Genomic DNA, 26,160 nt, shown 5'->3' with positions numbered 1-26,160 from the left:
TGGCAACGTGAATTGCATTTGAATTAAAATGTTTAGATTTACGTACAAATTTTCGCTATATATTTTTATGAGAACATTTATTCTGCATTTGAAATAGCAGGTATATGTATATTTATGTATTTGGTCACATGAATACACAACTCTACATATGTTAGACTGTAGACAAAAATTGTAAATGACATTAATTTTTATCCCTAGTTGACATTTGCCTCATAAATTTGGAAGGACTCCCTCAATGTATCCCCCAGATGACACAAAAAGGCCTACCTCGTCTTTTATGACGCCACCGTGACCTTAACCTTTGTCGAGAATGATTGAATTCATCCTTGAGTCCACTTTGTGTGCAACCTTCCCTGCCTCTTTGTCTCACCCTGCCTTCTCTTGCTCATTTCTGGTGTTTCAAGGTGAACAGGGCCCGAGTCTGGAACCTGATCTCTCTCTGTTGTTGCAGAAACCACATCCTAAGTTTCTAAATCCGGCAGCTATTGTCTATACATAGACGATATGGTAGCGCTTATGCGTCGACGTGCTCACACACATACTCATCTGCTCAATCTGAATGTTAATGCACATGAGTGCTGAACTTTCAGTATGCTAACAAGCTTTTAAAAAGCAGTGTCACTATACTGATGAATATTCACAAGTGGTTCAATGAGGGGCACTTGTATGGATGAGGCAGAGAAAAATAAGTCGTCCCACGAGACTCCTTCACTTAGAAGCTACTTAAGCAAAGTTTACATTGGAAATTACTTTGCCCAGTTTTTCATTGCGGCTCTTAAAACTTCCAGAGTGGCATAAAAACACAAAGGCTGTCAAAGTGACTCTTTCCCCTACCACATGCTTGTCCTCCGCCTGTCCTGTCCACTTCTGTCATCCTTTCTCCTCCTCCTCTTCATCATCATCTTCCTCTCTGTACGTGGGGAGAAAAGGGAGCACTTGTGAGTCTGGACATCGCTGCTGTTTGGACAGTCGGGATATTGGTAGGTCTGTTTTGTCACTCGCTTTGATGCTGAACAATTTTAGAAAGAGAGAGAAAAATATTGCTATTGTCAGCACTGTTTCTATAAGAATGAGGGTTTATTGTATTTAAATATTTAAAAACTGGTCTACGTGATTTCGCATCTTGAATATTAGAAAAAGTTACTATCTTGAAGATAAAATGTAAGTGTTTGCAACACTTTCTAATTGTCTATTATTCAGCCAAGTCAGCAATTTTCTTTGCAATAAATGGAGGAATGGAGGAAATGATTCCGAGTCAGGAAATTCTGACTCATGCATTTTTTTCCCTGTGTCATTTTACTGTTGGTGTGAATTTAAGTGTAAATATTTGTTGTTTGTTATAATCCAACATGTTATTTGATGAGCAGGACAAAGTTCAGCTGGAATAGCCTGAATGAAAATCTGTCGTTATCGAATAAAAGAAGAGGATTAACTGACGAAGACTCCTATTAAAAAATTTAAAAAAATGTGTCCGACTGATCTTGGCGCATAGCTTGTCAGTCACCTCTGGAGCAGCGGGCCGACACGTCCTCGCCCGTGATGCTCCCCTCTGCCCTCCATGTCACGGCTCGGTCAGTCGCAGTGGAACAGTGTACATCCTGCTGCTTTCCCGTTTGTGCCTAGACAGCAGAAAAATAAGTCATCCGATACCGACTGTCATACGAGAATATTACAGCCTCAATTGATCAGTTGCATTTAAGTGGTTTTCGTTTTTTTGCAAGATGTGTATTGCTGCTTAAATGTTTGAGTATTAGGCCCTAAAAGTCAGCCGGGTATGAATTTAAAAAAAAAAAAAAAAATCAAGTGAATATTTAGATGCTCCAAAACTTTTAATAGCCTCGATGGAAGTTCTTGCTCTTCTGAATGTTATTGTTCTCTTCACACTTGTTCTCCTTTTCTCCAAGGATGCAATTGTCCGTTCTATGAGGAGCACAACATGACGGGAACCAACAAAGCTTTTCCGATCGTCCCAACGAGAGCCGCCCAAGGGTCCAACGCCACAGAAAACCAAACGCACCCCGCAGGCCAAAGTCCAGATAAATTCAAGAGCGAGCCTCATCAGATCCACAGTGAGCCAACGCAAAATATTTTTCTGACTTACATCGCTGAGACAATGTCAACATGCTGGACTCTCTTAGCCAATAAAAAACACTTTCAGAGTGACGTGTGAATAATTAGAGCCTCACAATCTTATGATTCAATAAGTTGCATTCATAATGTTTTGCAGCATCATCGTGGTCGGTGGTGGCTTTCTGTATCGTCAGTTTGTTTGTACTGCTCTCCTTCGGAGCGTGCGCGTGGAAGAAATGTCTGAAAAAGGACAAGGACAAGAAAAAAGGAAAAGACAAGAGCAAGGGTGGAGATTTTGACATGGAAAATGATGAACGTTCCAAAGAGGTACAGCTCTTGCAACACAACTGGTTCATAAATCCCCATAAATTTTGACGGGATCATAAATCACTGACACATGTTGTGTGTCCAGCCAGTAAAAGTCGAAAGCAAGAAGGAAACCGAGTTGTCAGACATCCAGCCAAAGGAGGATGAAAACTTGGGGAGACTACATTTCACATTGGACTACAACTTCACTGATAATATGGTGAGATGTCAACCAAATATCATCTGATAATAAGAATTTTTCTTAATCTTCAATCTGCATTTTCACACAAGCTCGTAGTGGGCATCTTGCAAGCAGCCGGACTTCCTGCCATGGACGTGGGCGGAAGCTCGGACCCTTACGTTAAGGTTTATCTGCTCCCGGACAAAAAGAAAAAGTTTGAAACCAAAGTTCACAGGAAGACTCTGGAACCCAATTTCAATGAGACGTTCACATTTAAGGTGATTTTTTTTCCCCCTTGATTATTATTATTTTTTTAATGCTAAAATTACAGTGGGAATAAATTTCAGATGAATATATTTCTGCTCCAGGATACCAAAAAAAAAAAATCTGCATACAGGGTCTAACAATGAGTATGTACAGGTACCGTACACGGAGCTGGGCGGCAAGACGCTGGTGATGACTGTGTACGACTTTGACCGCTTCTCCAAGCACGACGCCATTGGGGTGGTGAAGATCCCAATGAGCAGCGTGGACTTCAGCCAGTCGCTGCAGGAATGGCGCGATCTGCAGAAGGCGGAAAAAGAGGAGGTGCGTATAAGAGCTCGATTTTGTTGTGCCAAGCCGATCATCGAATGAGATACGGGAGCTAAATCGAAAATGCGGCTTGGAGGAGTTCATATTTTGCTGTGTACCTCTCTCGCTGTGTGTCAGAGTGAGCGGCTCGGAGATATTTGTTTGTCCCTGAGGTACGTTCCGACAGCAGGCAAGTTGACTGTAGTGATCCTGGAGGCCAAAAACCTGAAGAAAATGGACGTGGGTGGATTATCAGGTGAGTCAAACAACAAAGCATGCTCTCTAATCTCCAGATTTTTTAGTGCTTTGAGTTAAGGAGCTATTGATGCAATGTTAAATCTTCCCGTTCTTCTCGTTAGACCCTTATGTGAAGATCCACTTGATGCTGAATGGGAAAAGACTCAAGAAAAAGAAAACCAGCATCAAGAAGAATACTTTGAACCCTTACTACAATGAGTCGTTCAGCTTTGAAGTGTCGTGTGAACAAATCGAGGTACACTAAGAGATAGCAGAAAAATATAACAATCCCGTGGCTGTTTCTTACACATAAATATTTATTCCGCATCTGCAGAAAGTGCAGGTCGCAGTGACCGTGTTGGACTATGACAAGATTGGAAAAAACGACGCCATTGGGAAAGTACTGCTGGGCGGGAGCATCGCCGGAAGCGAGCAACATCATTGGTCGGACATGCTCGCCAACCCAAGGCGGCCCATCGCGCAGTGGCACAGCCTTCAACCGGAGGACGATATTAATGCGTTGATTTCGAAGAAATAAACATCTGAGGGGCCCAATGGATGAAAGACTCTCCTGATGTTATGTACCATTTCTCCATCTGTATCAAACAGCGTAAAGGTGATCAATATGGAAATATTAGTGGGCAGCATGGCAACAGGTATAACGGCAGTAGGTCTTTTTTTTCTCCAATATATTGGGAGTACTGAAAATGTCAAACCTTTTTAAAATATTGACTTCACATGTTCCATTTGATCACATTCAAATTAAATTAAGTCTTTAAATTTTTCTACACACTTTTGTGTGAGTGTTTTCCATCATCTGCTCTATATTCAACCACACGCACAGTACATCTGTTATGATAATGACACGACAGGGGAGCGACAATTTTCCTTGATTAGCTGTTGCATTATGCCCACAGAAGGGATTATTACATCAAATATCTATTTTTTTTTTTATTTTGTAAATATGCATCACATTATTTTGAATGGAATAAAGCTATTATATGCAACAAACTATAACTAATGTCCTGATGCTAAAATGGCTTGATAGATAGATAGATAGATAGATAGATAGATAGATAGATAGATAGATAGATAGATAGATAGATAGATAGATAGATAGATAGATAGATAGATAGATAGATAGATAGATAGATAGATAGATAGATAGATAGATAGATAGATAGATAGATAGATAGATAGATAGATAGATAGAACTTTGACGGTAATAAAGCAGTTAAATAAAATTCATGATTATTAAAAAGTTGGTAGAACAAAAAGGTAGATAGATAGATAGATAGATAGATAGATAGATAGATAGATAGATAGATAGATAGATAGATAGATAGATAGATAGATAGATAGATAGATAGATAGATAGATAGATAGATAGATAGATAGATAGATAGATAGATAGATAGATAGATAGATAGATAGATAGATAGATAGATAGATAGATAGATAGATAGATAGAACTTTGACGGACTTTGACGGTAATAAAGCAGTTAAATAAATTTCATGATTATTGAAGATTTAGTAGAACTAAAACGGTAGAAATGCGTTCATAATTGATTATCAATACTTCAAATTCGCGTTGACGTCTTAAATGAAGAAGAAAATGGTACCCTACCACGTCATTAATTCACCTTTAATATGAAATTGAGTTCTGTGATGGCGGCCGGCGGTGTTGTCTTTTCAATGTCCCGCCACTCTCGTCATGGGCGGGAATAATCCATAAAGACACCAAATATGCCCGTTTGTGATACCAATATGGAAAAACCGGAAAACCTTCGCTGATTTGGACTCGCGGTCACCACCTGTTGAGCGGGAAGAGTGTCGTCTCACCTGGCAGGTAGCTAGGTCCGTCTTCCCCTCCTACTTGGAACCGTTTTGCATTCTTCTTTCTTTTAAGGAGGGGCACCGAGCTCCGGTCCAAATATCCTCCCGAGACCAGGCAGGAACATGCACCTGATTCTGAGATGAGCCTCAAGCGGACAGTGAGGCGGATTACTGTCATGTTGTGGTCTTTCTCCCACCTCCTCCTTCTTCTTCTTGTTGAGGGTAAGTTCGACAAGTTTTCATGATACATTTTCAAAACTACTTTAAATATACAGCCTGTGGTGTATTGATTTGGTAATGTTGTTTGGTATAAGTATTATTTCAGTGCTTATTTGCTGCCAATGGGATACTTCTACTTTTACCCAGTAGAGGGCGCACTCGCCTTAGAGTTGACGACTGAGGATTGATGTTAGACCGAAGAAGTTGTACAAAGAGAGAAACATGTGCTTGTACTGTGTGTGCCGTTCTTATTAAACGTCCTTTAAACTTGGAGAGTGTGCGCGTCATTACGGCCACGATACAACACAGCCTTTAAAAACGAGGTGTAATAAAATAGTTGAAGCACCAGCGAGTCACCGCCGTACTTGCCATTTTTCGTTCTGTTGTATATTTATGCCACAGATAGAAATGAAAGGTAGGTACAATTTTAAAATGCTTCTTTACTTGTTTATAAGTTTATGAAGTTTATTTTCTTATCATTGTCTGGTTTGCTTAGATGCTCAGAATCGACCTTCAGGTCCAGAAGCAAGGCTACAAAGGTATTTATGTAAATATATTTTCATTAAAATTTGATTTTTTCCCCATTTTTTTTAGTTTGGTTAGGATATCTGCCTCACAGTAAAGAGGTTCTGGGTTTCTTTCGTTTGTATGTTCTCCCAAAATAAGACTTAGAAAGGCCCGAAATATTACAGTTGCATTTGTTTTTAAACCAACACATTCAAATAAACATGATAGAGAGCACAAAAATAATATAAGTAAAAATTGCACCACAAAATGAGTTAAAATTGTGTTTAAATGCAGTAGCAGAAAGGTCTTCGTTTAAGATCCAAGAATTAGAAGAGTTTGTTCATGATATGTGGTATGTCAAAAAATTAATATACATCTTCGTGTTCAGTTCTTACTTATTGGAACAGAAAAGTAAAATTATTGCTGAAGATATTGGCATTGAAGGATGTTTTTCAGCAAGTGATTGTTTTGAATCCGGTGTTGATTACATTTGCACTCTTTGCAGCCTGTTTGACAGACAGTATGTCATTCGATGGCGTGTAAAGTGCGCTTAAACCTTCCCTCTTACTACTCTTTCCCGCTAGTGTGTGTTTGTGTATTTTATGTGTGCAGACGGGCTAATGCACTTCGAAGGAAACGGGATCTCCTCTGGGATGACGTTGGTACACTACACCGAAGAGAACCAGAGCAGGTCAGGGTGCCCATAAAAATGTCTTTGTAACGTCAAGCACATTTATACTTTCTCAATGGAACAATCTCTATTTCAAACAATAAAAAACATCATTTGAGGCCGTGAATCGATGGTGATGCTGCATTTTTATTGAACACTTATGCCCATCATGCCGCTATATTTTACCGGTGATCAAAATGGAGGTCGTGGGAGGGCCAAGTATTTTTGAGGTGTAAAAACCTTGACTATCTCTGATTTAAACCAGACGTACAGACCGCTCCATGCTGACGAGACTCTGTCACGCAGTGTCTTGCACAACTATACAGCCAGAGACTCCTCGTCAGGTAAGCACCAATTTAAAGATGATGATGATGATGTCACAGGAAGGAACATAGTCATGTTTTTTTTTTTTTTTTCCTCTCCATCAGAATATTGCAGCTGTCTCAATGGCGGCTGGTGTCAGGAGGATGGCGTGTGTGATTGTACCCAGTTCCAGGCGCTGGGAGACCGCTGTCAAATTGGTGAGTAAAGTGTTAACACAAATGTGACATTCTCTATCAAATATTTATTCTGTGGTGGAATCTTAACTCCACAGAGGTTGAAGAAAGCCAACTGGACTGCTCTAGTTTGTTGTAGACGTTTCATCGTTAATCCAAATTTGAAAGAAATGGTTTGCGTATGTTATTCTGCACGCGTGCTACTCCCTGGTTATTTAGCTAGTATTCATGAAATATGTATGCGCCACAACATAATTAATTTCAGCAGATCCCTTGCTTTCTATCCTCCACGCACAGACCGAGAATTGTCATAAAGACGTTTTTAATCTGATCCGCGCACATGTTGGAAGGAGATATGGGACCAAGCTGAAGCTTGCAGATATGTTTTTTTTACAATAGCAAAGTGCTTTTTTTCCGCCAAAGCCCAATTCTTTATAGTCGATTATTTTGCTAGATAAGGCTAATAGCTCAAGTAGCTGAGTTTGTGTAGATGGAGTAATCGTATATTTGATCAACTCATTTCCAGATAAAAAGTATCAGATGTAAAAGTGGCCTTTGCTAAGAAGATAAAATGATTCATGGTTTCGGACCCCCCCGAAATGTCAGCGTTGTAAACTGTGGGGATTCAGTAAAGAGGGGGGCGAGAAATAACCCTCCTCAAATAAACGATAGCCAAAGATAAAAGTGAGAATGTTTTTCACATTTTATTAATTGAATTTATGTCTTAAAATCTAAAACGGATCCATCAGTACCAAACCAGGGTCAAGACAGAGACGGGATCTGCAGGTCCTGGGGTCAGCACCACTATGAGACCTTTGATGGGATCTACTTTTACTTTCCTGGGACGTGTTCCTACATCCTGGCACAGGACTGCCACTCTGCAACGCCGCAGTATACTGTGTGGGTAAGAGAAAGCTCATAGAAAATCTTCTTAAAATATTAAAACATAATATGGCTGAAGATTTTGGGTCCATTCTGGCTTCCTCATGAATTTTGTCATTCTCTGGCGTGTGTCTTCAGGTGCACAACAGCCGAGTGTGTGACGACAGTGTGTATACATGTCCAAGAGCTCTTAGCCTGCTTTTCCCAAATGAAGAAGAGATCCACATATCCGGATACTATGTCCACCAGGGAGGACGCAGGTATGTGATGTGCAGAGATAATCACGTGCTTATTTCGTCGAGGATTTTCCAAACTGAGGATTGTCGTCTTTGTGTATTTGCAGACTCGGCCTGCCTCACACTATCGGTGGCGTTTTTATTGAGCGGCTGGCCGATTACATCTTGGTGAAGAGTGTTTTTGGTTTCTCACTGGCCTGGGATGGAGGCTCGGGGATCTACCTGAAGATGAGTGAGGAGCACCGGGGATCCCCCTGTGGCTTGTGTGGAAATTTCAACCACATTGCGGGTGATGACCTCACCACCGCTCGCGGTAAGAGCTCATTCTCTTTGATATCAAATTTGATGACTATTAAAAGTATCCACCATGTGCCTTTTCGTCACCGCTCATCCATGAGCACTGTATGTCACACGTGCGTAATTTCAGGCATACGGACCGATGAGCCCGCCGTGTTTGCTAACAGCTGGGCAGTCGACCTGCCTCACGAACGAGCCTGTCCCTCAGTGGACGTCGACTTCAGTGGCCCGTGTGACTCTGAATCAGACATAGACGTAAGAACCCCATTGACTTCCAAAAGGTTTGTGTGGATTTGGACTTGATTGCCATACCGTTCATGTCTACAGGATGCCATCGAGAAATGCAGCGCTCTCCTTTTCTTCCCGTTTCTGTCCTGTCACGAGAATATTGATCCCAATCCATTTGTGGCCAGCTGTGTGTCTGACCTCTGTGTGTAAGTCACTCCACTGTTCTTTCTCTACGTTTACTGCGATCGCTCGGCTGCAGTCCCACATCACTTGAAGTGTATTTCTATCGTAGAGCTGATGATGAGGAGACATTTTGCAGGGCCTTGGTGGAGTACACCCGGGCCTGCTCTCATGTGGGATACCCAGTGAGGGAGTGGAGAGATAGCTTTCCCTCTTGCAGTAAGTTCTCAGTACAACTTCCCACTCCTAACTCACCTCAGAGTCATCCATCAGTGAGTAAAGATGCTCCACAGTATTTCAGACTAATTTTGTGTCTTTATGTGTGTGTAAATCTTGATCATCTACAGATGATGGCTGTGAAGAGAGCTTCGTGTATAGAGACTGTATCAGTTGCTGCCCTCCCACCTGCACCTTTGAAAAAGAGTGCCTCGGAACCAACCTGCATTGCCTGGACGGCTGCTATTGTCCTGATGGTAGTGAAGACAAGGAACTTAGTAATTTGTGTTAACTGCTAGTTTCTGAAGTGCCTCCCCAGCCATCAAGTGTGAAGTTGCACAACTAAGTAAATCTTCCTATTTCACAAACTGTGTCTGTGAGCAAGCCGTGTTTACCCAGGGGGGGAAACAAAAATCAATCGATTCCTTTGCTCGCCACTAATTCCAAATTGTTTTCCGTCAGGGCTCATTTTACAAAATGGAACATGCATTGCTGCTTCTCAGTGCCCGTGCGTTTACCACGGTTCGTCGTACGTGCACGGACACGTGCTTAGACAAGGCTGCAATGTATGGTGAGCGTTGACATGTATTCTGTTACGAAAGATACATTTCTCCAACGTGCTGTTCAACGACTAATTCCTTTTTTTTTTAGCATTTGCATGGGAGGCGTATGGAACTGCACCGAAAACAATTGCACCGGTGAGATTTTCTGACCTTTTTGTTAAGAAATCAACAAACCGGTGACTCCATTATTTGACTACTTGGATCCATCCCACCCTCAGCCGAGTGTTCGGTGATGGGCGACGTGTTTGTGACCACTTTCGACGGGAGGATGTTTCTCCAACCGGGCGCATGCCAGTACGTCCTGGCAAAGAGCCGCGGGAGCAGCAAATTTACCGTCACGCTGCAGTACACGACCTGCACTGAGGTGCTCAAGAGATGATGTCGACACCATATGAGGAGCCATTGGGGGACATAAATCAGGATTCGCTCTCACATACACCTTTTTATGACCGACTCACACAGTAATGAACCCGTCTGACTTTCATACAGAGTAATCCTGAATTATGTTCCCGATGACCCCTGATACGGTACGTCCACATATACATGATTCTTGAACCTCCCTTTTTATGTGAACAGAAGCAGGTGTGTATTCAGTCGGTGACGCTGGTACTGGAGGAGGACGTCGGTCGTCAGATCACATTGACCAGAGAAGGAGGAGTGATGATTGGCGTCAACTCGGCACCCGTCTTGCCTTATATCGATGGTGGTCCTTTCACTCACATTGAACTATACAACAGAAGAGTTTTAAATCAAGTTAACACTTTCCCTTCATTTTTTTTAATTTGTTTGTGTAGATGCAATAGACGTGCGCAAGCTGACCTCGGTGTTCACCCAACTGAAGGCACGGGTGGGCTTGAGGCTGCATTACGATGGCCCAGGTGGGCGAGTCCATCTGCAGCTAGACAGCCGCTGGCGTGGATCGACGCTCGGACTCTGCGGGACCTTGAATGGAAATCTTCGAGATGACTTCCTGTCAGTCTGCACTTCACATGCCAATGAAATGTGCTTTTATTTCATTTTGTGTATATATTTTTTTCCCCAACTGTGATTAGGTCTCCCGCTGGTATGATTGAGGGTACCCCACAGCTTCACGCAAACGCTTGGAAGGTGTCTTCAGCTTGCGTTGCGCCGGTTAACCTGCCCATTGTTGACCCGTGCGAGGTGAACCTGCAGAATGGTAATTTGATTGAAGTGGAAACTCGGCAGACATTGTCTTCATCTTTTAATCCATTTGTTGCACTTTTTTAAACATACATTTATATATTGCACGTGTATCTTTTCAGTATTTTATGCTACCCAATGTGAGGTGCTCCTGGGGAGTGTGTTCACCCCGTGTCACAGCTACATTGGCCCAAACGTCTACCGGCAGCAATGTCGCTACCAGGCCTGCCGCTGCGGGAGCACTTGTCTGTGCACGGCTCTGGCTCACTACGCCCTGCTCTGCTCCAAGCACGGCGTTGACGTTAATTTCCGAGCGCACGTCTCTGAATGCGGTGAGTTGCGCGAGCCGCTGGAGTGAGTTTAATCTCTGTGGAGATTTGATAACAATATCTCTGCATAATTATAATATTAAATTCGAGCTTATGGGATCTTTTGTTTGTTCGCAAAAAGTAGGTCATGTCCCCCCTCCCCTCTTGGTTGTGTACATTTAGGAGTGGTTTGTCTCGGAGGGATGCTGTACCACTCTTGTGTGTCGTCCTGCGGGCGGTCCTGTCGAGCTGTGTCCAGCGTGGAGCTGTGTCACCCCGACGACTGCGCTGAGGGGTGTGGCTGTCCTGACGGCAGTTACTATGACGACGTGCGTCAGCGATGCGTGCGCCTGTAAGACTTCTCCAGTGGAAATAGGAAGTGAACACGCGCCTGTTTTCATCACGTTTTGTTTTTTAATGTACTACTATGACAAAGCTTGCAAGTTACTGTGAATTATAACAAGGAATTGAACTGAAAACATGGGAAAACCACATCGTATATGTAAAAACAAAAAAAAAAAGAAACAACATCAGTAACAAGGATGTGTTCATATCAGGAATGGTCATGAGCTTGTAATTTCTGTTTCTGGCAGGGCCCAGTGCCACTGCTACTCCATGGCTGGTGTTTCTCAACCAGGCGAGGTCGTCTTCAGCGCCACTGGACCCTGGTGAGTCACAGCTTTCGTGCTTGAAAAAAGGAGAAAAGCATTTTGGCTGCTTGCCCACTTGCATACCCACGCCACATTAGAAAAATAAATACAGTGAGCCATATGGGACCGAGTCCTGACAAATATATCGCAAAGATTCACAAGTATTTTCTTTATGATTGCTTCCATTAATTGTGTAACTATTAATGCTCTTGGGCTAAACTCTCCTTTCTGCATTTTCTACCAGCTTGTGCAGGAATGGGAAGCTGGAGTGTGTGCCAGAGGAAAAAGGTAACCCTGCTCCATTAGCACTCCCCCTTCCTTCAGTTCTTGTTTCTTCTAACAACAAAGTGCTGTTTCAGGCCAGGTCTCCCTTGCTGAAATCAAGCTTATGTTCGTAGACCTGTAGCTTTTTTCCCAGGATGACCAAGTGTAGTTGGTGAGAAGGAGAGAGGCATTGATTTACCCACGTCTCTGTGTGTGTAGAGCCAGACAGCCCAGAGTTCGGGCAGTGCCCCACGGGTAAAGTCTACCACAGTTGCGCCGAACAGAGAGGCGGCGGGGCCTGCGCACCGACGTGCCGCAACCTAATGTTGAATGTCACCTGCCCGCCCAACACGCCTTGCATCCCGGGCTGCATCTGCCCTCCTGGGTAATTATTCATGAGTGTCAGAAAGGTCCTTACGAGTACGTCGAAATAATAACAATTAAAAAAAAAAAACATTAGCGCAATGTCAGCTCTTTTGGCAAATCGCTGACAAAATGATCTCATTAAAGAGATTAATTTTCAAATGTATGCAAGTGGATGTGAGCACAAAAGGACAAAAAACCCGAGGCTGTCTGTGAGATGGAGACGTAATTAGTGGGTAGTCATCTACAATGATTAAAGCCACGGTGTACTTAATCAAGAGAGATCATGCTGCGTATGCTTTCATCTTCAAGATCTTCACACTAATATTAATACCGTGTTGCGCATAGCTGTCTTTCTTCCTCACAGAATGCATCCGTGTCACTCCAATCCGGTTCTGAAAATATATTTGTATGCTCGCTATATTCTATTTACAGGCTAGTGCTGCACCGTGGGGAGTGTTACTATCCCGAGAACTGCCCTTGTGTCTGGCTTGGCCTGGAGTACCTCCCTGGAGAAACTGTGGAAACGTCCTGTTATAAATGGTATGTCAAAGGCCCTCCCCGGTTGGCTTTTTATTATTCTCCTGATGAATGAACGGGGCACCGCAGAATGTCAGAAAAGTCATCCATTTTTGTAATCTCTATATCCTGGTGCAAATGTATACAGTATACCTAATTTTGTGTTGGCGCTGCCATTAGGGCAAATTCCTGCTCAGGAAGTAGAAGTGTATGAGGTAGATGGATGACACTATTTTATGATTTTTTTTTTTTTTGTGTGTGATTCTCCTCAGCGTGTGTCACCGTGGCTATTTTAACTGTAGTTATTCACCGTGTCCAGCTGTGTGTACCGTCCACAGCGATAGACATTACCATACCTTCGACGGTCTGGAGTACGACTACCACTCGGACTGTCAGGTCTACCTGCTCAAAGTAAGTGCGGCCTTTGCCATTTGAAAAGTGCATTCTACGACATTGGGATGTGGTTCCGAACCGGTAAATTACAGAATGGCTTTCTCGGAGACATTTTCAGAAATAGTCGGATGGCAAAATAATTAGGTGTTTTAATTTCACACTTGATTACAGCGAGCCAAAGATTTGAAAAGTACATTTTTAGTACCACTTTAAGGAAGTAGTAGCATCGCTCACCGGTTTTGACCAAAGGTGATTTTACTCTGATAAAGAGCAGCCAAGTCTCTGTTTTTTTTTTTTTTTTTTAATCAGAGTAGGTAAAGGCGTGTGTATGAGTGTACTCCTTTGTTTTGTGCCTTGGTAATGCTAGGCAAGAATTTAGCACAACAAAGAAACCAGTGTTCAGCCCAAACCTCAGGGCTCATGTGCTCCCAGGGATATAGAATTAGAATGGCTGGAACAGGCGTGCCGATTGAGACCTGACAGATCTGCAGACCACCGTGCGGTTCCGAACAGAGTGGGTCCTAGCAGTTTAATTACGCTGCAGTATTTCCTGAGTGTGTAGAATTCAAATGTCAATGTTAGGTGATTTCTCAAAGGGGATTTTGTTAATGAATGACCTTCATCCTTTGCGCAGAGTTCAGGAGAAACTGAAGTATCCATTGTTGCCCAAAATAAGGACTGCTATGAGAGTGGCATTGTGTGCATGAAAACACTGGTCATACATGTGGGACTTACCAAGATCTACTTCACGGACAACTCTGGCAATCCTGTACACGCTCACACAAACTCATTAAAAAAAAAAAAAATTCAAATCTATGCAAAGAAGACATGTGATTGTCACTTTCCCATGCAGAGCCCATCCACTGTGGTGGGTCGAGAGTCCGTGTTCAATCTGTGGAAAGCCGGCTTCTACACCGTGGTCCACTTCCCCGATCAGGACTTGACCATCCTCTGGGACCGTAAGACAACGGTGCACATCAGAGCCGGGCCTCGGTGGAAGGTTTGCAGCTGTCAATCATTTTAAATTAGGACAGATTTCATAGTCCCTCTGACAGCTCCTGCATCCCATCGTTGGGACCTGGGGAAGGCATTTTATTGGCAGTCAGTCAGTGGGGCTATCAAGCCTTTTCCTCCACAGCGTGATCCAGCCTAGCTGCATTTAGGGCAGACAAACTCTGGATGGGGCCAGTAAATTAGCCTCACTGTTGCATAACAGACGCACTTGCCCAGACACATAGACGGCTACCAAAACATGTTTAATTTCGTTTGACAGCCAACTTTGTGTCAGTTAAAAATGACATTTTCCATTCTATATCCCCTTTACAGCAATTTTTCTTCCTCCAGGGTCTTCTCAGCGGACTTTGTGGAAATTTCGACGGCGTGACTGTTAACGACATGACCACGTCCAGCCACATGGAGGTTAACAACGCGCAGAGCTTTGGCGATAGCTGGGCGCTGGGACAGGTACGAACTCTCACGTTTGTATTACCCTACAGACACACACCGCTCGCTATCTTGCTTTCCATCATTCTTGCCCGTTGCGTATGTGTAGTGCCAAAGTGACTACGTTGTAGAGCGACCGTGCGAAGCTGACTTGGGGAGACAGCCGTACGCCAAGAGGGAATGCGCGCTCCTCTACAGCGAGGTTTTTGCTTCATGTCATAATGTGGTGAGTAGGGATGCAGTAGTAACTGTGAATGAGTATTTTGACTAAAATAATCTCACACGCACAGATTGAAGTTAATGTACGGTTTTTACATGTGTGGCCAGTAGATGGAGTCCTATATTTGCGCACATGAGACCACAGCTCCACGACAAAGCACAAAGCCCCGAAGGGTTGATGTATTACAGTGCTTAGAAGAGATGAGCACTTATAATTGAAGAATGCCCAGATGCTGATTAGAAGATGATTGATCATGTAGTGCACATCATATGATGCTTGTGTCAGCCTGACAGATTTACCTAAAGACAAAGGAAGTTCATAACAAATCGAAATACAAAAAAAAAAAAGATTTACCAAAACAAAGAATTAGAAAGTGTTCACATACTTTTTCTTATTTTTTCATATTTTCACAGTTGAGTTGAGCTGTCCTTTGAACTAAGGCAATTTTTCGCACAGGCATATTGACTCTGTCATATTGGTTACCCGATCCCTTCTGTGCCGACCCACAATTCTTTGTACTGATATCTCATCGCTGATCTGAATTATTGAAAACTCCTCTAAACAAGGCCTCCCTTCATTTACCCCAATGGAGACATAGGGATGGTTCCACTTGCACGAGTCAATCAATCATTTAAAAAAAACAATCCGATTTTATCTACAAAATGTTTCATACATTAAAAATGCATCGCAACATGATTCACAGAGAAAAAAAAATTCAAAGTAGCAAGTAAGCAGAAACTTCATTACTTCATACTAGTGAGAGTGTTTCTGTCCAATGCGGTGATCTTCATGAACATGACTTGTCTCCCCTGTAGGTGGATGTGTCCTGGTTCTACAGAAATTGCCTAACTGACACTTGCAACTGCGACCGGGGGGGCGACTGCGAGTGTCTGTGCACATCCATCGCCGCCTATGCCCACAAATGTTGCCAGCACGGCATCGCCATACACTGGAGGTCGCCCTCTGTGTGTCGTGAGTTTATAAACACACACTCCTACAAATCACACGATAATTGTCAACCATGTCCCGAAATCTTTCTTCATTTCAGCCCAGGATTGTGAATACTACAACCAAGGTAAATTGATATAAATAAATGAAATCGCGGCTCTTCCTTCCTTCCTTTGGGATACACTCCTGTTATGTGCATCTTAGCTCTTGGCGACGGCCCGTATTCCTTAGTGAGCGCTGTCCACAATAACACAATGATTGGAGTGAATCGCACCAGTGGATCAGTGTTTCCTTTGGTGAGAGACACGTCAGGCCATTCGCCCACCCCGGGCCTCCTCTTCAACTTTATGGTCACAGCAGGCCTGCACAGGAACAGGACGTCACGTAAGCAGGTTCTACTATAGTCTAACGTCCAAAGTGGAACATGGGAAGAAATGACAGAGGGGGGAATATTAAAAGCCGACACACTCGCATGTCTATCTCCCCAGGCGTCCCTGCGGTGTCACTAGAGTCAGCGGAGAGACCCAATTTCTTCATTGTGGTGTCGGGGAAACGATGTGTCCAGCTGGAGCGCTGGAGTCGAGGGGAAGATTTCAGACGGCGGGCGACATTCATCCAGCATCAGGGGCTGTTTCTGCCCGGTCACACCTCGTTTGAACTCGCCAACCAACCGGGGATCTTTCTGACCCTGACACGCACCGCCGCTCGAGCTCTGAGATATGACACCTCTGGCGCTTTCAAAGCCAGCAGCAGCTTCATACTCGAAGGTGTGTAACATGTCTGGAACACTCTTTGCTGGAAATAGTCCTCGATGTCAGGGGTTGCTAAACTTTTTTTGCTCCAGGTATCCTTTTCAGGAGAGAGAGTTAAACAAGGACCTCTACTCAAAACGCACGAGTTATTTACTCAAATGACATTATTTCCAAAAAGCTCGACTAAATTATTTATGAGCTCTTTAATAGAAAAAAACGGAACCAAACTCAATATTATTCAAATCAACATCTCTTTTGACAGGATTGTTATGAGAACCAATAAACAGAGCTCGCCTTGAAAAACCCCATCGAGTTCTTAAGACGAGTTTATTTATGTTACCTACATCAATAGAATGATGGGATTTCTGACTCTAAGATCAATTACTCATATCATTTATATTATAGTTTATAATAGTGAAGAAAAGCGTTTGTGTCAAGTCACTATGATATGAGAACTTTAAATTGGCCCAAAGCAAAGATAGGAACAAATCATTGGTTCAGTCCGCATATATTGCCTTGCACTTTTTGTAAAATGCCACCACATATAATGTATTGACGGATGTACCCCAAGTTATCGTTGTGGACTCCAGTTTGGCTGCTCTGCATTCATATGTACACATCAGCACTAACCAATTTGCTGCTCTCTTCATGCAGAGACTCATTTTGTCATCCCCTACCGGATGATGTGTGAGTGGCGCTATCTCGCCTGCGCCAGCCCTTGCGTGCGCACTTGCACTGACCCAGATGCTACACGCTGCAACTTTCTGCCTCTGTAAGAGCTCCGCCTCTCATGACGCATGCTCCACCGTATTTTAACGAGATTTTAATCGTCACAGGGTTGAGGGCTGTTTCCCACGATGTCCCAAGAACATGGTCCTCGATGAAGTCACGAGCAGATGTGTCTACTTGGAGGATTGTGAGTAATGCTTTCAATGGGACATCTCAAGTTGAACAATCCGTTATGGGGTGCTGGGCAAACTTTGAATTTGACCATTTCAGTGAGATTTGACAACTCTTCAAAACGGTTTGTGATATCACTTGTCCTTTTCAGGCGTGACTCTTCCCCCGACTCCCACCCCCTTTGCGTTTGTGACGCGGCCCGACGTAACTACAACATCGCCAGCAGCAACACTTTCAACAACGAGCACCACTCGAGTCCTCGCAACATCTTCAACCACCATGAGGCCATCCATCGTCGCCACTACTTTCAGTCCATCTCCGCCAGGGATCCCCAGCACTACAACCCCCCTTACACCAACTCAAACACCCTCAACTGCTCCCACATCGCCCCTCATTTCAACTCCTCCAGCTACTCCCACTGCTAGCGTTACGGCGCCATCAACCTCGGTGACGCCACCTTCTGTCATCTCCCCTGGAACTAGTGCCATTACCACATCTACTCCTCCTCAAACTCAGCCCACCGAAGCAACCTCAATGCCAAGTGGCACCGAGCCAGTGACTGCAGAAGTATCGACAAGTCAAGATACCTTCCAGACAGAAGAGGAGGCCTTGACCATCTCTCCCTTCTTAATGCCCACAACACCATGTACTGTAAGTGTGACGACATCTCCCAGTGTGATGATTTTTTTGGTTGTATTTGGAGACACAAAATAGTTACAATCCTCCTTAGAATCGAGATGGAGCTGTCCTGTCCTGTCCTGTTGTTTCACTTCTCACTTTCCTGGCTCCCTGCCCTATTCTCTCCTATCCCGTTGTCTCGTCCTATTTGCTACTTCTCACTTACCCTCTTCACAGGAATCGCCTGACTGACGAACCCTCTTCATTTCGTCCCGTCCTGCCTGACTTACTACCTCAATCCTGTCCTATTCAATCTTGTGCTATTTGGTAGTATATAGCATGCTGCCTCATTCTAGTAAATATTAAAATGAAAAACACTTTGTAAACTGAAGACCCCTTGCGGTAGCGGTTGCACTTTGATCTCTAAAAAAAAAATATCTCTGTTCTTTTCTCTCCTATTTTAATTGTCTATACACCTATCCCGCACATTTCCCTTCAGCCTCCATACGTCCACCGTATCAACGAGTGTGCAGAGCTCATTTGTTTCAACGGGCAGCTGCTGCTTTACAACGCATCCCTGCATTGCCGCTCCAACACCACCCGACCTCGATGCAGCCTGCTAGGCCTGCCTGTCCTCATCAACACGGACCCCTGCTGCCCACAGTGGCGTTGCCCTTGTGAGCCGCGTCGTCTCTCATTGAAATACCGTACACCGATGGTGCAGATTTAACAAGACGGATGATCAAGAGTGGCTGTTTTGCCAGGTCGTTGCTCTGTGATGTCTGACCTGCGCGTGATCACGTTCGATGGCAATAATGTGGCCTTGTATGATAACGGCTCCTACATCCTGGTTAAGCTGCCGGGAGAAACCATCATTGGCACGGTAGAGAAATGTCCAACCAGCCAGGTAATACATAACATAAATTCAATAATTGTTCGCAATGAACCTTCCACATCATGTCATAGTCTCATAAAAACATTACTAATTTTAAAGGTGACATATATATTTTTGTTTACTATTTTAAACAGTTTTAAATACCTCGTTGTTCACAGGCTGGGGTGATGACATTTGCAAAACTTTGTATAGTCAGATATAAAAATCTACCATCCTTGAATAAATACAAATTTCTAAAGACAAATCTTTCTTTTTTTCAACATGTACTCTATATAATTGGAGTTGTCTAAGAAAGTCAATCCTATATTCATATTTCAAATTCTCATGTTTTTTGCGACAGTCTGGATGATTCTTCTTATTAGGTTGTTTTTTGTTTTTCTTCCAGAGCGTCAACTCAATCAGAAGACCTGTGAGTGGTACATGCACAGCTTTGTTCCATTACGATTGCTTTGTTTGTTTGTTTTCTAAAATATGCTTTCATTTTCTTTTCCCCGCAGAGTCTAACAGGTGGAACATCTGGTCTGTGTTTGAAGAAATTAAATATCACAACCTCTACTGAGCACATTATTCTCAATCGACTGGATCGAAAGGTGAGCCTCTGATTTTATAATTCACTTTATTCCATTTGAAGATTCCCAATTTGCAATTTGTCATGGAATATATAAAAAATAAAGTATTGCATTTTATGAAGCTGCTCCTTTTATGTGCATGTTTAGGTGACAGTGAACTACAGGCCCGCCAGGCTGCCATTTTCACTCCACTCTCTTCACGTGGAAGACACTGGCACTATGTATCTTATCCAAACACCTGGCCACGTCAGCATTCAGTGGTATCACAGCACAGGGATCATAGTGATGCAGTACACCATCCCAAACGAAGCATCTGTCCCCACTCGAGGTCTTTGCGGTGAGTGGCAGCAACGGGGAAACGGGGGAATCAACACGAGCTGACATTTGGACATGACCCCCTTGTCAACCCGTTATGGCAGGTTGCTGCGACGGCAACCCGGAGAATGACCTGAAGTTGCCCAATGGCACGGTGGTGAGAGAGGTGGGAGACATGATGCTCCTCCTGCAGGCTTGGAGGCTCCCCGTGCCCGACGAAAGCGAGCACACTCGCAGCGTCGGCGACAACTGCACCGTCGGGGACTGCTCCAGCTGTCTCTCCATGCTCCGTCACAGAGCATTTACATCGTGCCATAACAAGGTGTGTCATCAATCTTAATGCGCAGCAGTTAAAAAAGAACACATGAATTTGACATTGCTTATGTGTGTTTTGCAGGTGTCCCCGGATCAGTTCTGTGACATCATGTGGGCGGGGGACCTGCACTACAAGGACCACCAGTGTGACTTCCTGGCGGCGTACGTGGCTGTCTGCTACACACACCAAGTGTGCGTCAGCTGGAGACGACACCATTTCTGCCGTGAGAAGACGCACTGGCACGTTTTTATAAGAAGGGCTGGATAATAATATTTCAATGAATTTCAATGTGGGAAATTGATTTGTAAATTGCGTTCCAAGCATGGTCAAAGATCAACATTCCTCCGGCAGCTCTGCGGTGCCCACCTGGCAAGGAGTACCGTCCTTGCGTGAACACCTGCGCCAGCATCACCTGTCTGAACAAGGACTACTACGAAGAGACAGCTTGCCCCTTTGTCCGGGAGGAGTGTGTTTGCCGTAGCGGGACCCTCCTGCATCGAGCCGATTCCCCGCACTGCGTGACTGAGGATCGCTGCGGTGAGTCGCAGTGAAAGACAAAAAACATTTTCTGTCATCTTGGGGGTACATTTTGATTTGGGAGTGGCGTAGTGCATCAGCCTGCAGTTTGTAGATGGCTTTCTGATCATGACGCTGATCATGGAGATGTCAGAACGTTTTGAGCCAGAGGCAGCCACCAAAAAAAAAAACATGGAAAAGACCACTTTGCTGAATTCCCATCTGGCTGTTATAGCATGCACCGACAACGAAGGCAGGCCCCGGGCCTCGGGCGAGGTTTGGAACGGCTCCGCTCAAGGCTGCTGCCTGTACAAGTGCATGGAGAACGGCTCCGTGCTGGCCGTGGAGCCCGACTGTGGCTTTGTCCCGACGCCAATGTGCGAGAGGCAGGGAGAGTACGTGCTGGATGTGCTGGAAGAAGGCGCCTGCTGTCCCAAGAAGATCTGCGGTGAGTTCAAGTGTAAAAAAAAAAAATCACAATTAGAGGTTTTATTATGATATGACCCAAAGGAACAGTTTTCACACCATGCCCTTCCATCCAGATTGCAACATGACCATTTGTGACAACGAAGCGCCGGCTTGTGACGACGGCGACCGACTGGTGATCGGTTACAGCGCCCTCTCCTGTTGCCCGGAGTACAGATGCGGTGCGAAGAAGCGTCGTTGTGTTTGACATGCTTTGTCCTTAAAACTATGTTGAATTTGTCACCCACCTTCCGCAGAGTGTGACCCTGCAGCGTGCCCACCCGCCCTTTCCCCTGACTGTAGGGAAGATCAGTTTTTAGTGGAGATACGAGAGGAGAAACTATGTTGCTATTCTTTCCTCTGTGGTAGGCCGGATATTTATTAAAAACCTCAAAGGAGACATTTACTACTTGTTTTTTTTTTTTGCACAATTAAAAAAAATCATAAGATTTAATAAAACATTGTCTCACTTTCTTATAATGATTTGTTTTGTCTGCGCAGTGTGTAACCCATGCTTGGAACCTGCGCCAACCTGCTCGCATGGAGAAATCCTGGCTGTGGATCTGAACACCACCCACAGCTGCTGTCCTCAATACCTTTGTGGTGAGCGCTGCCGCCATACGGCATCAACGAAAATGTTCTTTTCTTTTTATTTCTTGTGTGTTGTAGTGTGTGATGTGAACAAATGCCCCAAATTATCCGTGAGCTGTGCACCGGGTCTTACGTTGGTCGAAACGACTCCTCCTGGCTATTGCTGTCCGCAGCAACGCTGTGGTACATCAACACTTGAATTTCAAGCTTGTTCTTTATTTTTGTGCCCAAACCTCACACATTCTACATTTGCCTCTTTCGCTCCTAGAATGTCAATGTGAGGACAGTGCTCTCCAAGTGTGCCAGCTTGTAAGTAAGCCCTGTTAAAACCAACTCCAAAGCTTGGTTTTGTTCACACGGAGACAGCAAAATCGCTTTAGTCATGGCTTTTATCCTCTCTCAGGGGGAGGTTCTGTTCGAGATCCCGGATCTTAGCGGCGGCGACTGTAGCTGTCCTCGACACACGTGCCGTATGTGAAACGCAAGCACAATGTGGTGCCGGTCTATCCTGAGATCTCCGCCCACACGCTAAAAAAGATTTTTTGCTCTATGGTGCTATTATTGATTTCATGCATGTGTGTGTTTGGCTTTAGAGAAAGCGGAAGTGTGTCTTTTCCAAGGGGTGACAGTGCTGGGACCCGGCCAGTCCCTTGTTCAATACTTTGAGGCCTTGTGCTACACTGTGCATTGTCTGCACCACAGAGATCCAAACACGGGCTTCTACGCCATGGAAATCACGTCGGTCAATTGCTCCCAACAATGTCAACCGGTATGTACGATCAACTGTATATTTAATGGATTTTCATAGAACGGCTTCAATATTTAAGAGGGGTAAAACACAAGGCTTAAGTACTTTTCTTCCCAACAGAACCAAGTATACGCATCTTCCACCGACCCCCAAGTGTGCTGCGGCTCCTGTAAAAACGTCTCCTGCTTGTTCAGCAATGAAAATGGAACGACAGAGATTTTTGCCGTGAGAGCAAAAAATAACTGAACAGCATTGCATTTTTTTTTTGTAAATGTGTAATGAGTGGAATGGTGTGTTTGTGCGCAGGCGGGGAGCTCCTGGGTAGAGAACTGCACTCGTTACGACTGCTTGGAAACGGCGGTGGGAACCGTGGCGCTGGGCTCCAGCGTGGTTTGCCCACCTTTCAATGACACCGAGTGCATTCAGGTATGCGACCGAGGACAAAATGGACAAAAGTATTGGGACAACCGGCTTTAGCAAGTCAAGCAAAATGTGACTTTTTATCCGTCACACCTGAGAGATGGTTGGGAAAAGAAATATAATGACTTTGATAATATGATTGCACAAGTGCGCACACCCTCATGATTGGACATGTGGCTGTGTTCTTAATGAACTAATCACATTCAAACTCAGTGGGAGTCGACCCACAACTGTCATTTGAAGTGCCTCAAATCAAGTTCAGATGTTCAGACATGGTCACAATCAAGATCAGAAGATGAAATATAAGATTCTCTACTTGCAGAGTGGCGGTGTGGTACAAAGCTATGTGGACGGCTGCTGCAGGACATGTGAGTCCCTGTGTTTATTCATGCTTGAGAGGGGTGAGCGCCTTGTTGCCTGACAGCAGATATGGGCTTATTGGCTGAATATTCTTTATTTATTTTTTGGCGTGGGGCGCGCAGGCTGTTGTAGCAATTGGCGATCAATCCTGATGCTTGGCCTGTTTTCCATTTCCCCGCAACCTGCGGCTTTTGTCTGATGATCGGCACCTGGAAAAAGTGGAAGTTATAATCATCTGTGCATCAACACTGTAATGGTACGCTTCGGGCGATTGCAAGTGGATTGTTTCTTCACCGCTTGCCTGCTTTGACCTTGCAGTTGCTCTGCGGTGAGGATGCAAGCTGGTGCAGAGATTCAGGTGTTCTAAAGGCATTCTGTGATTTGTTTTTATTATTTATTTATATTTGTCGGGGAGGTGAGGAAGCAAAATCCCTGTGCATGCGAGCTGAGCTTGGCTTCGTCCTCTGTTTCTGTGCCATGTTGATTTCTTGATGTCTTGTTTTTTTTTTTTTTTTTTTTAATTATTGTTGTGTTCTCCCGGCGCTTTCTTTCTTGGCTGTCCTGACGATGCTACCAGGTGCTGGAGCGGGTATTTTACCCCTTACCTTTAATCCCGTAACCCCCACTGGTAGTACTAACTGTGACACAGGTATGTGCTGCTTGATATAAGATAATGAAGCCCCACGCAAATTGATTGATTTCCAGTGATCGCACATTCAGTCCCCGTTGTAGCCAAGAATAGTGCAAGCACCCCACCAATAAATTACCTGCTGCTGGGCAACAAAGCATCCAGCTCAATAGTCCTCACTTAGTCTCTAATAGAATGTGTGTGTGTGCGCGTGAGCGCGCGAGTGTGTATATGTACTTATGTTCTTCATCATCGTTTGTGCCAATGATAAATTGACCATTCAACCACCTGAGCCACGCCGCCCCGAAAATTAATCCCAATCAATTATCCCCATTCAGAGGAACTTTCATTCCACTCATACATTCCAGCCCTGCCAAAAACAAGATACGAGAATAAAATAACACCGCGTACGAAAAAGATTCAAGGACCCATGCCTGGAACTAAGCAGGTTGTTGGCCATCTTGTTTAGAAGCCACTTAATCAAGCATTCGCCTTGAAAATATAAGGGCCTGTTCACAGATGATTGCAACTTTAATTATTACAAAAGAAAGTCATTCATCCTTTTATTTTCTGAGTACAGGCAAAGAGGATGGAAAGACATGCAAGCGAGTGGCTATCCGGACCACCATACGTAAAGATGACTGCAGAAGCAACACACCTGTAAGGAAATACACACACAAAATCCGTCGCTGCGTCGTCGTATCTTCATCTTCTACGCCGACCTCGTAACAGGTGACGGTCTTCTCCTGTGACGGCAAATGCCCGTCGGCCACCATCTTCAACTTCAACATCAACACTCACGCCAGGTTCTGCAAGTGCTGCCGCGAGAACGGACTGCAATCCCGCTCGGTGGCGCTTTACTGCACACGTAACGCCACCAGTGTGGAGTACCGCTTTCAAGAGCCCCTGGACTGTACCTGTCAGTGGAACTGAATGAAAGGCTCGGAGATTTGTCATGCGTCTATGACGTAATACATGGAAGGTACCGTTTTGAACTTTTGTACAGCGCTTAAAGATGAAGGTGGCACAAGGTGATTTTTAAATTTAAGTTTTAAGACATACAATTTACTTCTTAAGACATGTCAAACATTTTTTGGGGGTTATTTTGGGGTATAAATCATGGAAACATATTTTGTAGAGCGTTCAGTTAGCCTGGCGCGATTTGCTTATATGACCCTCATGTCAGTTGAGCACATCTGCTTATTTAATAATACGCCTCAAAAATATTATAGACCATGTTGAAGATGTTTTGATTTACTTCACATTGGCAGAGATTTGATATACACCGATGACCCGACCATGGCACTTTTTTCAAATGTGCCACTTGATAGCAAAACATCATTTGAACTATGCAGGATAAATCTAACATAAAAGCCACATTTGTTAAATTTTTTTAAGTCTTTTTTTTTGTGCAAAGAAAGTGATTCACCATGTGTAAGAGGTTATTTCCTTTGTGAGAGTCACTTTTCCACCCCCTAACTTCTCATTAAGCTCGCTTCTCTGCGGGGCTTCGACGGTTTAGTACACCACACACCATAAGAGCTTGTCAATGTTTGTGTGGTGTCTGAAACGATTAAAAAACATTCATGGTGCAAAGGTTTTGAAATGATTTCTCTTGTGTTTTTATATCACAAAAATCTGGCGTTTGAACAGAGGTGTGTTGACTTTTTATATCCACTGTATATGGCCTAAATGCACCCCCCTTTTTTTTTTTTTTCTGATTCAGTATGAAACGTTTAAATTCAAAGTAATCATTGATGCTGTCACGATGTTGTCTCAACTCCAGTCCTCGAGGCGCCGCGGGGATTGGCGCTGACGGAGAAAGTGGCGACCTCTCTGTTTGTCACCTGGGGACCCCCGCCAGGATAGGTGGACGCTTATCAAGTACCACATCCGTCAAGCACCACTTGATGATGTCATTTATCTGCCAGAAAAAAATTGTCTTTCTTTACATTTGTGTCGGATTCCGGGCTCACCTGTTAGTTACTAAGCAACCGCTGTCAGCACACGACAGATTGAGTTTCCAGACGTTTAAAGATGCATGATCCCCGACCCGTAGAGACTCGGCCAGGAAGAATGACCAAGCGTGCTTCAACGTGA

At 44.1% G+C, this 26,160-nt stretch overlaps 3 protein-coding genes across 3 annotated transcripts in view; all 3 read left to right on the top strand.

Annotated features, from left to right (window-relative positions):
* The first annotated feature begins 891 nt into the window (after window positions 1-891).
* LOC133157587 (synaptotagmin-1-like) lies at window positions 892-4,367 on the top strand. The gene is made up of 9 exons (XM_061284242.1): window positions 892-980; window positions 1,905-2,069; window positions 2,228-2,397; window positions 2,483-2,596; window positions 2,668-2,835; window positions 2,978-3,145; window positions 3,269-3,386; window positions 3,490-3,623; window positions 3,702-4,367. The coding sequence occupies exons 2-9, from the start codon at window positions 1,937-1,939 to the stop codon at window positions 3,903-3,905; spliced, it is 1,209 nt and encodes a 402-aa protein (XP_061140226.1). The 5' UTR covers window positions 892-980; window positions 1,905-1,936; the 3' UTR covers window positions 3,906-4,367.
* Window positions 4,368-5,343: 976 nt separating this feature from the next.
* otogl (otogelin-like) lies at window positions 5,344-25,643 on the top strand. The gene is made up of 58 exons (XM_061284241.1): window positions 5,344-5,425; window positions 5,919-5,961; window positions 6,542-6,587; window positions 6,865-6,943; window positions 7,028-7,120; window positions 7,846-8,000; window positions 8,117-8,238; window positions 8,322-8,527; window positions 8,642-8,766; window positions 8,839-8,945; window positions 9,032-9,138; window positions 9,267-9,392; window positions 9,598-9,706; window positions 9,787-9,833; window positions 9,917-10,062; window positions 10,275-10,401; window positions 10,493-10,670; window positions 10,751-10,875; window positions 10,982-11,191; window positions 11,351-11,519; window positions 11,761-11,835; window positions 12,062-12,105; window positions 12,301-12,466; window positions 12,880-12,987; window positions 13,236-13,374; window positions 13,991-14,125; window positions 14,210-14,356; window positions 14,701-14,820; window positions 14,909-15,025; window positions 15,835-15,991; window positions 16,068-16,094; window positions 16,172-16,351; window positions 16,456-16,734; window positions 17,374-17,491; window positions 17,556-17,635; window positions 17,771-18,270; window positions 18,737-18,914; window positions 19,002-19,144; window positions 19,518-19,541; window positions 19,630-19,722; window positions 19,849-20,038; window positions 20,121-20,338; window positions 20,414-20,555; window positions 20,684-20,869; window positions 21,084-21,296; window positions 21,391-21,495; window positions 21,571-21,678; window positions 21,815-21,916; window positions 21,983-22,087; window positions 22,173-22,213; window positions 22,308-22,374; window positions 22,498-22,673; window positions 22,773-22,877; window positions 22,959-23,078; window positions 23,395-23,440; window positions 24,010-24,081; window positions 24,641-24,720; window positions 24,793-25,643. The coding sequence occupies exons 1-58, from the start codon at window positions 5,344-5,346 to the stop codon at window positions 24,991-24,993; spliced, it is 7,509 nt and encodes a 2,502-aa protein (XP_061140225.1). The 3' UTR covers window positions 24,994-25,643.
* ptprq (protein tyrosine phosphatase receptor type Q) overlaps window positions 25,076-26,160 on the top strand; it is a 39,214-nt gene continuing 38,129 nt past the window's right edge. The window contains exon 1 of the mRNA XM_061282651.1: window positions 25,076-25,091. Coding sequence (XP_061138635.1) covers window positions 25,076-25,091 — 16 coding nt within the window. The remainder of the gene's footprint in view (window positions 25,092-26,160) is intronic.

Source organism: Syngnathus typhle, linkage group LG7, assembly GCF_033458585.1.
Source record: "Syngnathus typhle isolate RoL2023-S1 ecotype Sweden linkage group LG7, RoL_Styp_1.0, whole genome shotgun sequence".
Lineage (NCBI taxonomy): Eukaryota > Metazoa > Chordata > Actinopteri > Syngnathiformes > Syngnathidae > Syngnathus > Syngnathus typhle.
Note: the sequence above shows the minus strand (reverse complement) of the source record. Positions and strands in the feature narration are given on the sequence as shown.